This window comes from Phyllosticta citribraziliensis (genome assembly GCF_038025025.1).
Source record: "Phyllosticta citribraziliensis strain CPC 17464 chromosome Unknown J3D65scaffold_13, whole genome shotgun sequence".
Classification (NCBI taxonomy): domain Eukaryota; kingdom Fungi; phylum Ascomycota; class Dothideomycetes; order Botryosphaeriales; family Phyllostictaceae; genus Phyllosticta; species Phyllosticta citribraziliensis.
This window is the reverse complement of record NW_027117350.1, coordinates 746,118-760,275: the sequence shown is the minus strand read 5'-3', so window position 1 is coordinate 760,275 and position 14,158 is coordinate 746,118. Positions and strand designations below refer to the sequence as shown.

General features: G+C 55.8%; 4 protein-coding genes across 4 annotated transcripts; 3 read left to right on the top strand and 1 right to left on the bottom strand.

Moving 5' to 3' along the window:
* Positions 1–74: 74 nt before the first annotated feature.
* Positions 75–1,667, top strand: J3D65DRAFT_662308 (uncharacterized protein; the record flags this gene model as incomplete). The annotated part of the gene is made up of 1 exon (XM_066802624.1): positions 75–1,667. The coding sequence occupies one exon, from the start codon at positions 75–77 to the stop codon at positions 1,665–1,667; it is 1,593 nt and encodes a 530-aa protein (XP_066650887.1).
* A 155-nt stretch (positions 1,668–1,822) lies between these two features.
* Positions 1,823–7,123, bottom strand: J3D65DRAFT_639652 (histidine phosphatase superfamily-domain-containing protein). Its single transcript, XM_066801732.1, has 4 exons — positions 6,403–7,123; positions 2,651–6,353; positions 2,498–2,602; positions 1,823–2,407 (listed from the first exon to the last, which is right to left on the bottom strand). The coding sequence occupies exons 1-4, from the start codon at positions 6,767–6,769 to the stop codon at positions 2,173–2,175; spliced, it is 4,410 nt and encodes a 1,469-aa protein (XP_066650886.1). The 5' UTR covers positions 6,770–7,123; the 3' UTR covers positions 1,823–2,172.
* A 234-nt stretch (positions 7,124–7,357) lies between these two features.
* J3D65DRAFT_680901 (WD-repeat protein-like protein) lies at positions 7,358–10,943 on the top strand. The gene is made up of 3 exons (XM_066803721.1): positions 7,358–7,597; positions 7,650–9,470; positions 9,521–10,943. Exons 1-3 carry the CDS (start codon positions 7,466–7,468, stop codon positions 10,718–10,720), a joined length of 3,153 nt encoding a protein of 1,050 aa, XP_066650885.1. The 5' UTR covers positions 7,358–7,465; the 3' UTR covers positions 10,721–10,943.
* Positions 10,944–11,004: 61 nt separating this feature from the next.
* Positions 11,005–13,393, top strand: J3D65DRAFT_137963 (regulator of chromosome condensation 1/beta-lactamase-inhibitor protein II). The gene is made up of 2 exons (XM_066793961.1): positions 11,005–11,574; positions 11,631–13,393. Exons 1-2 carry the CDS (start codon positions 11,289–11,291, stop codon positions 13,166–13,168), a joined length of 1,824 nt encoding a protein of 607 aa, XP_066650884.1. The 5' UTR covers positions 11,005–11,288; the 3' UTR covers positions 13,169–13,393.
* The last annotated feature ends 765 nt before the right edge of the window (positions 13,394–14,158 follow it).

Here is a 14,158-nt window from a genome sequence, read left to right as displayed (position 1 = left end):
CGCCTCCTTCTGGCCAGCTTCGAAACTCTGCGTCATTCTTTGTCGTTTCCTTCGAGTCCATGGGTTATGCCACAATGACATCCGATAAGGGCCCCACTGTCCGCAGCGCCATCACGGCATCTCGATATGTGCAGCGGGATTCGACTCTAGCCTTATCCAACAGTCCATTCGGAAAGCTACCAAACGAAATCATTGAAATCATTCTGGAATACGTCGAACGCAACACCCACTTCTCCGAGTACAAGCAGTGTCTTCTCGCATGCACCAACAGTCCATTCGGAAAGCTACCAGACGAAATCTTTGAAATCATTCTGTATTACGTCGAATGCAACGCCGGCTTCTCCGAGTACAAGCAGTGTCTTTTTGCATGCAGTCATTTCATGACGCTTGGATGCAAACCCTTGAAACTCAAACGCTGCCTGAATCGTAGTGGCTTTCTTTCCTTCGCCTGGCGTTTCCCAGCACAATTATACGTCGCTGTCGAGTCTCTCACCATCGGGCTTTACTACCCCAGCTGGACGTATCCTCTACCGAGTGACAGAGAGACATTGTCGATTCCGCCCAACGTTCACTGGAACCCCAGTCAGCAGTTCCTGGATATCCTTCCAAAGCTGACCAACCTACGCACTTTTTCGCTACAAGTCGAGGCTTTCGATGACTACCCGACGAGTCTCCATTTTGTGGAGGAGGTTTTGAGACTGCTGCCAGATTCAGTGACGTACCTGGAGCTTGACACCGGATGCAGTCGGCGGAACCGACCTAGGTTTATACACTTCCACGTCTGCGAAGCTCTTGGAAAAATCATGCCTCGTCTGAAAGCCCTCAGTCTCCGGACCAAATACGTCTGCGAAGCGCTTTTCGGAATATCGAGGCCGGGAGATGAGCCCCATATGCGCTTCCCACGGCTCGAACAACTCCTCATCGAGATACCCAACGTCCACACGCCACAGCCCATGCGCTATACAGGATTGGATTTGTGGTGTGGCTACCACGCCGGATCGCACACCCCGCGCGCTTATCTGCCAGACATACGTCGCATGAAGGCGCGCGGCGCCTTTCCCGCTCTCCTCGAATGCGTCATGTACTTCCGCAAACGCGTGCCGCCGCCCGACGCCCAAGGCGTCCTCTCTAGGACAAACAGCGGCTTCCACCTACTGATCAACGTGCTGCGCGAGGAGTCCCTGGTCGTCCCCTACCAAACACCCGAACAACGCCACGGCGCGCGCGTGCTCTGCGCGCGCGGCTACGACGGCGACGTCGTCGCGCTCGATGACGAATTCTCGCGCCTGTGCTTCTTCGGCTTCTGGGCCACGCTGCGCAACGGCGTGCGCTCGCACGCCTGCCCCGGGCCGCCGTGCTGCAGCTGTCACATTGCCGCCCTCTTCCTGTCTGACCGTTTCGAACCAGGTCTCATCTTGCACGAGCTGCGGCCGGACGAGCGCTGGGGTGGGCTCAGCAGGCGCAGTGTCCTGTTCGAGGGCGCCTTTGAGCTGCACTCTGAGTACGGCTTTGTGCCGCTGGGATACGACGTGCGGTACAGCGGTGGTCTTTTCCGCCTTGTTAAAATGGACCAGCGGAGTACGTATTACCGGTCAGACAGGTTTCGTGTAGGCGGTGGAGGGCTGCATGAGCACGACGACTGCTCGTTAGGTGATGTTTGGTATTAAAATGGCCGGGGATCAAAAGCGCGTTTGGAGAGGTGGATGATGCCTTGGTTCACATTATCGAAGCGCCAGAGTTGCAGATGCTTTTGATGCAATCGACGACGTAGTTACCGCTTTACTCTTCCTCCGTCAGTGCACGATGTTTGTGATGATGATGGCACGACTCAAAAACACATGCATGCTCGTTTTTATGGTACGGCCGCGTACAAATACACAGAAAGTGAAAGCACAGCCAGACAGTCGCAGCGTGGCAGACACTGACCAAGAATGTACAGGCGAATGGACGAACGATGTGCGCGCAGTGAGCGGACGCGAAAACCTGAGCAATAGACGCCGACGATTGCCTTCCCCTCCGTTTAACGACCTATCCACCTATCCCTGAAGCGAGACGTACCTACTTAGGTATGTACGTAGCAAAGAAACGTGTGTGCGATGAAGCAATGCACGGAAAAGAGAGGAAAAGAAACGACGAAGACGCCAGCAATAACAGCACAGGCGATCAGTGCTCCTAGTACGCCTCCGGCTCCTGAAAGCGTTCGACAGTGACTTCCTCCTGCTCCTGCTCGACAGAGGCATCGGCGTTGCCGCCATTCGCCTCTAGCTTCTCCAACTTGTCCAGCTTCTCGAACTTCTCGATTTCGTCATCAACGGTAGTGATCTCATCCGATGGCGCGTTCTTTCCAAAGGCTTGGGGAACTTTCTCGGACAAGTTGATTGCAATGAATGATTTGGGAAGTTTGACGCTACGGGATATCGTTAGTGCTGGCCAAGGAAGAGAGGGAGTGGGGGAGCAGTGTGGACGAGTTGAATTCGGGGGGAGTGAGCATTCGTACCTGTGGAATTTGGCGCGAAGCGTGCCAATGACGTCTTTCCAGTCATGATGCGAAGTGAGGGAGCGGCGCTGGGCGATGCCGATGCAGTGTTTGCTGTCGAGTTGGCTGCAGCGGATCAGTCTGAATATCCTTAAAGTCTTGTGAGAAACTTACATGTCGAGCGGGTCGAACGTGTGGCAGCCAGGCGAGAGGCTGATCCTGATCGAATAGTTGAACGACGAAGGTTCGTCCTCGGCCGTCGGATTCTGGGACTCAAACAGCTCGAAGCAAATTTGCGACAGATAGTCGAGCTCGGGGATAGCGTTGCGCTTGATCTTGGTCTGGATGCCACCCTCGAGGATACAGTTGAGCAGCGTATAAATGTGCGACTCCTTGGTGAAGTAGAAATAGGCCTTTGCATCCTCCGAAGCCTGCACTTCCTCGAGGTCCTTGACAATCTCCTTGAGCAGCGGCAGAGACGTCAACAGCCCAATCTCCAGCTTCTCCGCGTCCGTGATGCCGTACTCCTGGGGACCAATGTAGTCGAAGAGGACCTTGCAAAGTTTGTACAGCTCGCGCAGTCGCTCCAAACGAGCATCCGTCTTGGCTTTCGAGGGTCCTTTACCGACTCCTTCAAAGAGGTTGAAGTACGATTCTGGCGCTGGACTGGCTTCTTTGCTCCGGACGGGAGGAACCGCCTCGGACCGTCTCCTGAAGCCGATGCGGTGGGAAATGCTTCCCTTGTCGTAGTTGTGCTCCTTGCTTTCGTGAACCACCTCGGACGGACTCGAAGGCTCGGTAGATTTAGCACTGCTCGTTGCCGTGTCCTTCCATGCAGTCTCGTCGAGAGCCTCCTCTTCGAGCATGCTAGAGTCGGGAGTGAATACCCACTCAAGGAATTGACGGTTGTGCAGAGCGTCAAACTTCATCGTGTCATACAGCTCTGAAATCTTGCTCGGATCGACCTTTTCCTCGTCACAAAACTCCTTGAATAGCTTTTCCCAACGCTCCCTGAAAAGCTGAGGGTCCTCGCCACTGCACCAACGGGCCTGCACAGCACTTGCTACGGTAGGAGTTCCTGCCGAGCTTCCATTCGTGCCGTTCGTTGGATCAATCGGCCCCTTCGAAACTGCGTTTAGCGAGGAGACAGCATCGCTTCGCAGCTTCGTGAAGTTGTGACGCATGACCTCGCGGTGGAACTTCATGAGCTCCACGACACGGCGGACGACGATAAAGGGCTCTGGCATGTTTTCGGGCCAAGCGAATTGAGGCGGAGCCTTGTGTCCCGACCGGAGGAGGATCTTGAGTTTCTTCTTCACCTTATCCATCTCATCCTTGGCTGCGTTTGAATCATCAAGAAGATCCTTCCGCACCGTGATGAAGTCGGGGGCGAGCTCTTGATTGAGAAACGTTGTCGCAAATATCTGGGCACTCGTTGTTGAGCGGCGCTCCGAGCTGCTGAAGACTCGCACGTCGTCCAAAGCTTCGCGGTTCATCAAGAGCATGTCGTTTCTGATATTCTCTCCCAAATCATGTGCCTGGTAGCGGGCCGAATGAGTAGGCTCTCCACCCCATTTGATAATCAGCTGAAGCTTGTCGAGGACGAGATTGTTTTCGGCGGCTGCGATTCTGGACATGGTGACACCGGACAGGGAATCACTTCTCTTTTCTCTCCATTCTTTGAGTTTTTCGGGATCAGTTGGTGGCGGGTTTTCCTCCTTAATCTTTTCGTTGTCGCTCTCTGCTTGAATCTCAGCTAGAAGCTCAGGAGACATCTCCTCCTTCTTGCGCTTGCGGAACATGGGCTTTATCTGGACCTTGGTTCCAGGCCAACCAATGCGTTTGTTCAGCGCGTTTCTCAGGCTTGAAAGCTTCTCATGGTCTTCCTCGCCCTCTTTAAACGCTCGAGAGACTGCATCTTGTACACTTTGCAGAGCAGCCTCGCCCGTCAGAAGAACCTCCTCTTGGTGACCTTTCAAAAGTTCGATAAAAGGCTTTGTGTGAAAGCTGTATTTGATCTTTTGCTTCGGAGTCCTGTCCGCGTGGCGAATAACCGAAACCAAACCTTTGAGCTTCCACTGGGCTTTTGACGCCGGCGCAGGAACAGGAGCAGTCTTGTCCTTGTCGTCATTCGCAGTCGCAGTCGCAGTCGCAGTCGCAGTTGCTGGAGCCACGGCAGGTGGTGGAAGCATCTCTTGGGCTGCGAGGCCTGGAGAGTCAGTCCTGAAATCACTAATCTTCTCAGCACTTGGAGATGAGGCTGTGGGTGTTGGTGCCGAAGAAAGATCCGGTGAGGCAGAAACATGCCCATGCCCATGCTCCTTGTGCTCCCTGTGGTGTACGTGGTGAGCAATTCTTGAGACACTAGGGGACTTTAGAATTGACTTGAGCTGGGCGCGGTGTGCCGACAACGTGTTCTTGCGCTGCGAAGACTTCTCAGATCCCTGAGGCTCCAAGGTCTCAGAAGGTGGCAGTTGAGCCGGCGGTTGCATTCCTTCACGGCGCTGCTTTTCGCGAATAAACATTTGTTTGAGAATGCTTGAAGACTTGTCGTAATAGTCGTTGTTGTCCTTGACAAAGCTCCATCCATTCACGTCGATGACGTAGCTCTTATCTCCCGTCCGAAGCAAGTCGAAGCCGCAGACACGCTGTCCAAATCCTTCAGAGATTCTGGATGCAATGGCTGCCTCTTCCTTGGTGAGGCTGGTGACGTATCTAATCTCTTTGCCGTTCGGGTTCCTCTTGACGATGCCATCGACAACTGGTGACTTCCTGGTCTCGGCGTGACAAAAGTCTGGTCCGACAGTGTAAGCCTTGACATCCTCGGCATTTTCGACCCGGAGAAACTGTTCGTAGATATAACTGCTGTGTTGATCGGTGATTGATCTCGGCACGTTGAGGGTCTCATCCTTTTCCGAGCTTTTGTTGTTGACCTTTCTGAAAAGTCTCCTACCGCCACCGCCGCTGGCCTTGGGAAAGTAAATGTGAATGTTGTGGTCCTCTCCGCTGACTGGTTTCTCGACAAATGGTTTCTTAAGCTCTCGACCGTCGACGCAAATGACGTCATTGTCCTCAAACATTTCGACCTTTTGAGGTGGCGGCAGACCACCGCCGGTGCCGTCTTCAGGGCCCTCGAGCCTCACGCCGGTCTTTTCGTACATCAGATGGGCCAGCTCTGCGGAGGGGAGGCTTGGACCGCCGTCTCGGTTGACCTCGACTCGTCTGGGAGTTGGCACATTCAGCTTGTCCAGGATTCGGAGACAAATGCGGCGGTCCCAAAGCACAGTCTGCATGGGTAAATCGTTGACACAGAAGGGCTTTCGCAGCTTTGCATAAGCTATGGCTTTATCCAGAGGGAAGCCGTCGGAGAAGAAGGAGATGAGAAAATCACAAATGGGCCAATTCTCAACCTCTTCGTCCAGAATAACCTTGTCTCCGAAAATGATGACCTCGAATTCTCCATTTGCAATCAAACGGTTCAGAATGTTCCTACTGGGCTTGCTCCGAGCCTTGGTGTCCAGGGCACAGACTCCTATGATTCCGATGGGAGGTTTCTTGGCCTCTGTGTCTCTTGCGTCTTTGCTACCCATGACGCTCCTCTCGCTGGCCGGGCTACCACTACCGCCTACGCTCGAGCCGTGATGGCTCGCCCGTCTCGTCGAATGGTTGTTCCTGCTTCGAGATCGGCGGTGCTGCAGAAGTGGAGTGTGGCCATGACCATTCAGGCCTTGGATCGTGGGAGATCCGGGAGCGCCGGATGATTCTTTGGGAGACAGCAACGGTGACTGCGAAAAGTTGTTTCCGTGGTTTGACGCGGTGGTGACGGACAGAGCCGAGGTTTGAGTCGTCGTCCCGAGTGACGGGCCATCGTACTTAGCTGGGCAAGGGATTAGCACATGTAGAGCGTGGCTTTGTGGACGACATACCGTCTGGCTCTGAGCCTGCTACCGAGCTCGGTCCACCAGAGTTTCTAGCACTGTTGTATATCTGAGAGCCCAGGGAGTACAAGGAAGAAAAGGACATTCTGTTCGACTCTTTGTCTGGGAGCGAGGCGGCAGGAGCAGCGTCATCTTCGATGGCAGAGGTGGCCTGTGGATCGGAGGATTCGACGTCGGAGGGGCCTGAGGGCGAACAGATGTCTGAGGCTTTTGAGGGTCTGCGGCCGAGGCTTTGACGGGTGATTGGCTTTGACGTAGGCGGAGGCATGGAGTCTAGGTCCTGGGCGGGGAGCGAGTGTGATGCATGTCGGGGTCTGGTGCTCTCAGCACTAGAGGTGCGCGCCAGCGGATTCATCAGAGGCAGGGCCGATGAGGCGGCAAAGATGGGATGAGAGTGGCTGTCGCAGGTGTGAGGGTTGCTTTTTTTCCAGAGGGTGCAATGGCTGCATATGCACCGCAGCACGGACGGAACCGAGTGGCAGCCGCAGCGGAGCTTGGTTCCTTGGCGCGCATGACGTCCACTTTGGTCCTTGGGGTGAGAGTTGTTCGACGTTCGCGGGGTCTATCCTGGCGTGCGGCCTGCATTCCTCATATCCGTTCGTCTGTGATTTGCATATCTCCAGAGCCATGCCATGCGCCGACATATGCGGGTGCGGCGCGGCGGACAACCTCATGACTCCCATGTGCATCGCATCCCCGAGCCCGTTGCCTTGGGTCCATGGCCTCTCGCCTCTGTTCAGACGACCAACCTCCACCGAGTCTCAACCCCTCAGCCTGTCAGCACCCTAATCATACAAACTTCCGCTGTCTCACGTCGGACGGGCCATCTCGCCGCGTGACGTTCAATCATCCAATCTCCACCGAACTGGACCCATCTCCGTCTCCGTCTCCGTCTCCGCCCCTGCCCTGCCCTGCCCTGCCCTGCCCTGCCCTGGTGTAGATCCCGCGCCAGGACAGATAAGATAAGATCCAGATTTTTTCCACCGGCGCGTCCAGCCCTCTCGGTCCATCAACTCAGTCCTCGACCGCGTCGACTACCCCATCACTCGCCATGTCTGCCACGACCGCAGCCACCCAGGTCGCTGAGGGGCCGGTCGTCAAGCGCCAGAGGCTCAATGCCACTCTCGCCCGTCCAGACGCCGAGGCGCGGAGCCGCAAGTCGAGGCTCTTTGCGCCCTACAGAGTATGTCCAACTGCAGACCCAAGCTTTCCTGGCTAGACACTGATCCGGACAGACTGTGGGATTGATCTCGCCAACCGACGTCCCGTTTACCTCCATCCCGCTGGGAAAGACGACTTTCCAGATCACCACCTCCGTCGGACGTAGTCTGCAAACCTACGATTTGCGCCGTGGCCTGAACCTCGTCTTCATCACTCGTCCACAGACACCAGAAAACATCACCGCAACTACGGCATGGAAAGATCGCATACTCGCTGCCTGGGGAGCCAAGGGCAAGCAGGCCACAAGAGGCGTCTGGATCTTCAAGCGCGGCAAAAAAGTAGACGAGCTGGAGATGCCCAAGGGCTGCGAACAGAACATTAAACAGATTCTGGTTTTTGGCGCCTGGATCGTAGGCTGTGGCTCCACCAGGATCGAAGTGTGGAAGTCGGATACGCTGGAACACTACACAACCCTGACCGCTCCCCGCGTTGGCGGCGTTGGAAGTAGGCTGACTGGCGGCATTTGCACCATGCCGACTTATCTGAACAAGATTCTGGCTGGCAGAGAAGACGGCAGTGTCGAGATCTGGAACATCAATACCGGCAAGCTGCTGTACACTCTTCTGCCCGCCGCTGCAGAGTATGGTGCAGTCACAGCACTAGAGCCTACACCTGCTCTGTCAATGATTGCCATTGCATACCGCAACGGGCCCGTCGTCATTCATGACATTCGTGCGGACAAGGAGATCTTGAGCGTCAACACCGGAGCTTCTAAAAGATTTCCCGTATCCTCAATTTCTTTCCGGACCGACGGCCTAGGCGCTGGAGATGACGGGCGTGCAGACGGTGTCATGGCGACAGCTTCCAAGGACACGGGTGACGTTACGTTTTGGGACCTCAATGGCGGCGGCAGAAAGATGGGCGTGCTGCGAGGCGCACATGCTCCTCCATCTGCCGAGGCTGAGGGCGTCTCTGGTGGTATCAGCAAGGTTGAATTCCTAGCTGGGCAAGCCGTGATTGTCACCAGTGGACTGGACAACTCCCTGAAAACGTGGATATTCGATCAAACGCCCTTCTCGCCAGTGCCCCGCATCCTGCATTCCCGCAGTGGCCATGCCGCGCCCGTTTCTTCGCTGGAATTTCTCCCTTCTGATGCCGACGGTGCCGATGCCGGCGGCAAATGGTTGTTGAGTGCAAGCAGAGATCGGACTCTTTGGGGTTGGAGTTTGCGCCGTGATGGTCAGAGCTCTGAGCTCAGTCAAGGCAACATTCGCAAAAAGGCCAAGAAAATGGGCATCCTGAGCGAAGGCCTTGCTTCTATTGACAGCAGCTTGTCAATTGAAGATTTGAGGGCGCCAAAAATTACACAAATGGCGTGTTCACTCAACAGGGATGGCGGCATGGGTGCTGCACCTGGTGTGAATACCATCTGGACCAATCCTGGCAAAGGCAAAGGCTCTGGTACCGACGCCACGTCTCTCACCGGATGGGAAAGTGTTGTCACTGCTCACGAAGGCAGCAACACGGCGAGGACATGGTTCTGGGGGAGGAAAAAGGCCGGACGTTGGGCTTTTGCCACCGGAGACTCCACCACGGTTCGAGGCGTGGCCGTCTCACCATGCGGAACGTTTGCCGTTGTCGGATCTGAGGGTGGGGGCATTGATACTTTCAACCTTCAGTCTGGTATCCATCGTCAAAGATTTCCCGCGCGCCTGACCAAGGAGCAAGCGGCACGTCTCAGGCTCCATCAGCTTGAGCAAGAAGGCCAGGAAACGGACGATAAACCCAAAAAGTTTGCAAGGGGCCAGGGCAAGCATACAAAAGCCGTCACTGGTCTGGTTGTCGACAACTTGAACCGCACTCTGATAAGTTGCGGCGACGACGGCAAAGTCAAGGCAAGTCTTGCACCTATATCAAAATGACTCTTGAACTGACCTCTATACAGTTCTGGGACTTTTCCAGCGGTCTCCTCTTGCATGAAATCGATTGGTATCCGATGGTATCGATCAACAATCTGCGTTTCCACCGACCCAGCGATCTTGTCGCCCTGAGCTGCTCAGATTCCTCTATTCGCATCATCGACGTTGAGACCAAGAAGCTTGTCAGAGAGCTGTTCGGCTGCCAGGGCCAGATTACGGACTTTACCTTCTCCAACGACGGCCGTTGGATCATTGCTGCATCCGCCGACTCTGTGATCCGCGTGTGGGACATTCCTACAGGACACATGATCGATGCGATGAAGCTTCGCAGCCCGTGCCACTCGCTGGCAATGTCTTATACTGGCGAGTATCTGGCCGTCGCGCAAGATGACACGGTCGGAGTGCACATTTGGACGAATAAGACGCTGTTCACCCACGTCCCGACGCGCCACATATCCGACAAGGACATTGCCGAGGTGGATGCTCCGACGGCGTCTGGAGAGGGGGGCGAAAACCTCGTGTCCGCCGCATACGACACGGACGGCCAAGAAGATGAGCAAGAGGACGGAGATGCCGGCATACCATCGGTCGACCAGCTTAGTGAGTCCATTACGACGCTGAGTCTGGTTCCCAAGTCTCGTTGGCAAAATCTGCTGCACCTGGACCTTATTCGCGAGCGCAACAAGCCAAAGGAAGCCCCTAAGGCTCCAGAGAAAGCGCCCTTTTTCCTGCCCAGCCTTCAAAATGGAGCAAACAGCTCGGTGGCGGCGGACGCCATAGCTGGGGCGTCTCAGAATGAGACGACGGAGAAGGCGGGGCCTCTTTCTAGAATCTCAAAGTCTGGCGCGTATCAATCGGAGTTCAGCAAGCACCTGGCCGAGACAGAAGAGACGGGCAAACCCGATGAGCTTCTGGCGTATCTGTCTTCGCTGCCGCCCAGCGCGGCAGACCTGGCGATTCGATCGCTGGAAGCACCGCCATCGTTCGAGTTTCTGACGTTCGTCCAGGCTCTCACTGGGCGATTGAGGCAGAAGCGTGATTATGAGCTGGTGCAGGCATGGATGGCAGTCTTTTTGAGGCTACACGGAGAGTCGGCGACGGCGAATGAAGAGGTGGTTGAGGCGCTCAAGGAATGGAGAGAAGAGGTAGGAAAGGAGAGGCAGCGGCTAGGTGGGCTTGGTGCATACTGCGTTGGTGTTGTTGGATATCTCAGGAGCGCACGGTGATAGGCACCGTTAGACCTGTGTAAAAAGGCATGGTTCAGCATTTAGTCGTTTCTCATTCAAGTTTTGACACGAGGCCATGGTTGGCGAAGAATCATCAGATGTCTTTGGAATTCACTTTGGGCGGGCTGAGCAGGCGCGCTAGGCTGCAAGCGAAGCTAGGCGTGTGAACTCGGGAGCTCGGGCTCGGGCGCACATCTCATCACCCTTGCGAAATCAACAAAGCCGCTCGCTCGTCTGCCCTCTTGCTCTCTGCATCTGCTCCCCATCATCCAACTCTCATCGCCGACTTCATCAGCGACTCTACTCTCAACACATCCACCTCCTCTCCACCACGCATCGACCGTTGAACCCCAGAACTCCATCGCCGTTTCGCGACATCGCGTCGAAACGCGCCTCTCAGCTCGAGGGAACGACCTTGCTACCATCTAACGGCAGCCTTCCGCGCTCGCGCTCGCGCTAGCGGCTACTCCACCTCCATCCATCCCAGCGACGCGCTTCGGCGAGCTCATCTTCACCTTACACTCTTTCCTCTCCGGGCCCTCACCCTTTTCTCCAAATCAAATCCAACATGCCTCCCAAGAGAGCTGCGGCTACGGCTTCGGCTTCGGCTTCGACCGCCAAGAAGGCAGCCCCCAAGGCTACGTCGACCAAGTCGAGCACCAAGGCGAAGGCTCCCGCCACCAAGACCACCACCACCAAACCCACCACCAAGTCGACCACCAAGGCGACTACCAAGACGACTACCAAGGCTCCCGCCACCAAGGTCGCGAAGCCTGCCGCAAAGGCCCCAGCGAAGAGACGCACCACGAAGAAGGCCGAGCCCAAGGAAAAGCCTGCGGCCAAGGCTGAAGAAGGTCAGTGGCCCTCTTTCTCGTCACGACACTCAAAGCTCTTACTGACACAGCAACAGAACCCATTGTCGACAATGATGCCGAAAACGCAAAGGAGTCATTCTCGACTGTAAATACGAATCCGGCAACAGACGCCAGCTCTCAAAACGCTGAGTCTCAGCAGACCAACATGACCACGCCCGAGCCCGAGCCCGCGCCGGCCAACACCTCCAGGAAACGCAAGGCCGTCGAGACCGTGGCTGAAGTCCCTGTCGCAAAGAAGATCAGGGTTGCGCGTCTCAAGGAAGAGGACAAGAACAAGGCGCCCACCCAGAAGCTCCATGTCTATGTGTTCGGCGAAGGAAGCTCTGGTGAACTTGGCTTGGGCACTGCAAAGAACGCCGTCGATGTCAAACGCCCTCGACTCAACCCCCACCTCCAGGCAGACAGCGTTGGCGTTGTCCAGCTCGCCACTGGAGGCATGCACGTACTGGCTCTCACCCACGACAACAAGATCTTGACGTGGGGTGTCAACGACCAAGGCTCGTTGGGTCGCGACACCGCCTGGGAGGGTGGCCTTGTCGACATTGAAGACAACAAGAGCGACGACAGCTCCGATTCTGGCTCAGACAGCGGCATGAATCCCCGCGAAGCCACACCCACCGCCATTCCTAGCGACGCATTTCCCGAGGGCACCAAGTTTGTCCAGGTCGCCGCCGCCGACAGCGCTTCCTTTGCGCTCACGGACGACGGGCTCGTGTACGGCTGGGGAACGTTCAGAAGCAACGAGGGCATTTTCGGGTTCACCAAGACGATTTACGTGCAGCGAACTCCCATGCTCATCGACGGCTTGAAGAAGATCAAGCACATCTCTTGCGGCGCGAACCACGTCCTCGCCCTTGATTCCACCGGAAACGTGTTTGCATGGGGCAGTGGCCAGCAAAACCAGCTGGGACGTCGCGTTGTCGAGCGCACCAAAAAAGAAGGCCTTATTCCGCGTGAGTTTGGTCTTCCGCGCAAGAGGATCACCCAGGTGGCATGTGGCAGCTACCACTCTTTTGCGCTTGACAACAGCGGCAACGTTTGGGCATGGGGCCTGAACAACTTTGGCGAGACCGGCATTCCCGACAACGCCGGAGAGGATGACGCCGTCATTCTCAAGCCGACCAAGGTCGACAGCCTGTCCGGCAAGGACATTGCAATGATTGACGGCGGTGGTCACCATTCTGCTGCCGTGACTGAGGATGGCGACTGTCTTGTCTGGGGTCGCCTGGACGGCAATCAGATGGGCATTGCAATGGACACTCTCAAGGCTTTGCCTGAGGACCAGGTCGTCAAGGACGAGCACGGCCGCCCCCGTATCCTCAAGGTTCCCACCGCTCTTCCCAACGTCAAGCCGGCATCCCACGTTAGCTGTGGTGCCGACCACAACATTGCCATCACCAAGGAGGGCAAGGCCTACGCCTGGGGCTTCTCGGCCAACTATCAAACTGGCCTTGGAACAGACGACGATGTCGAGGTCGCGACCATGATCGACAACACTGCCGTTCGCGACAAGAAGCTGAACTGGGCCGGCGCCGGCGGGCAGTACGGCATTGTGACTGCTCCGGCTGAGTAGGTCAACGGCACCGACTGAAAAAACCGCTTGTTAGCTCATCGCGTCGGGCGACATGACTACACACGAACACTCAGGCAAAGTTTCGCGTCGCACATTCCGGTCTGACAGCAGTATTGTTTATGAAGAAGCACAGACTGTGGGAAGTAGCAAGTTTCTCGATACTGCTCTTGGGTGCCCTTCACACAACGGAGCGGTTATATTTTGGGTCATGGCACAAAAGCTGTGTTTTTCAAAAAGCTCGGCATTGATTACAAGTTTGAGTGCATGTGGTTGCAGCGAGCAGGTTGCGAGCGGGAGCATTGAAAATGCACAGGTGGAGTTTTCGAGTTTGTGGGGTACAGCATAATATGGCACGGCGCATGGCAGGGAGGATTGATTGTTTTCGGATCTTGAATCGAGGCGCACAAGACACGGAGGTGGTTTTCCACGGGTTACGAGTGCAGATGGAGCTATAAATGACGATGAAGGTTTTGACTAAAGAAGAGTGGACAAATTGTGATTTGTTCGTGCGGCCAGCAACTGAATTGCCAACGTGAAAGCATCGAATAAGACGGGGCGGCGATCAAGGTGTTCGGCGTCGTCGGCGGGTTTTGTATGCGGATATGGCAAGATGTTCGTATCTCCCCGGCGAGGCACCCTGCCACTAGGACAACACACGGACCGTCTGGTATAGCCGGCCGTGATAGCATTCCAAAAGTAATGACTGTCAGAGGGAAAGTACTGACGACGCGCCAATGATGGTGAGCCAAGGCCGACGGCCGGATGGCGATAGACCCTTGCTAGTATTGTCCATTTGCATGTGTGAGAGTCTTGGTTCTGCGCGCGGCCGACTTCGCCCATCCGTCGGCCTAGGGTCCGAGAGCCGTTGATAACCACTGCATCGCGCCTTGCCTGCTCATGACAAGTGCAGGTTGACGCCCTTGTCGCCGCAAGAAAAAAAAGGGCCAGCTTGGTCTTGTCCTGTCACAACATCGCCGACTCTCCTTCAAC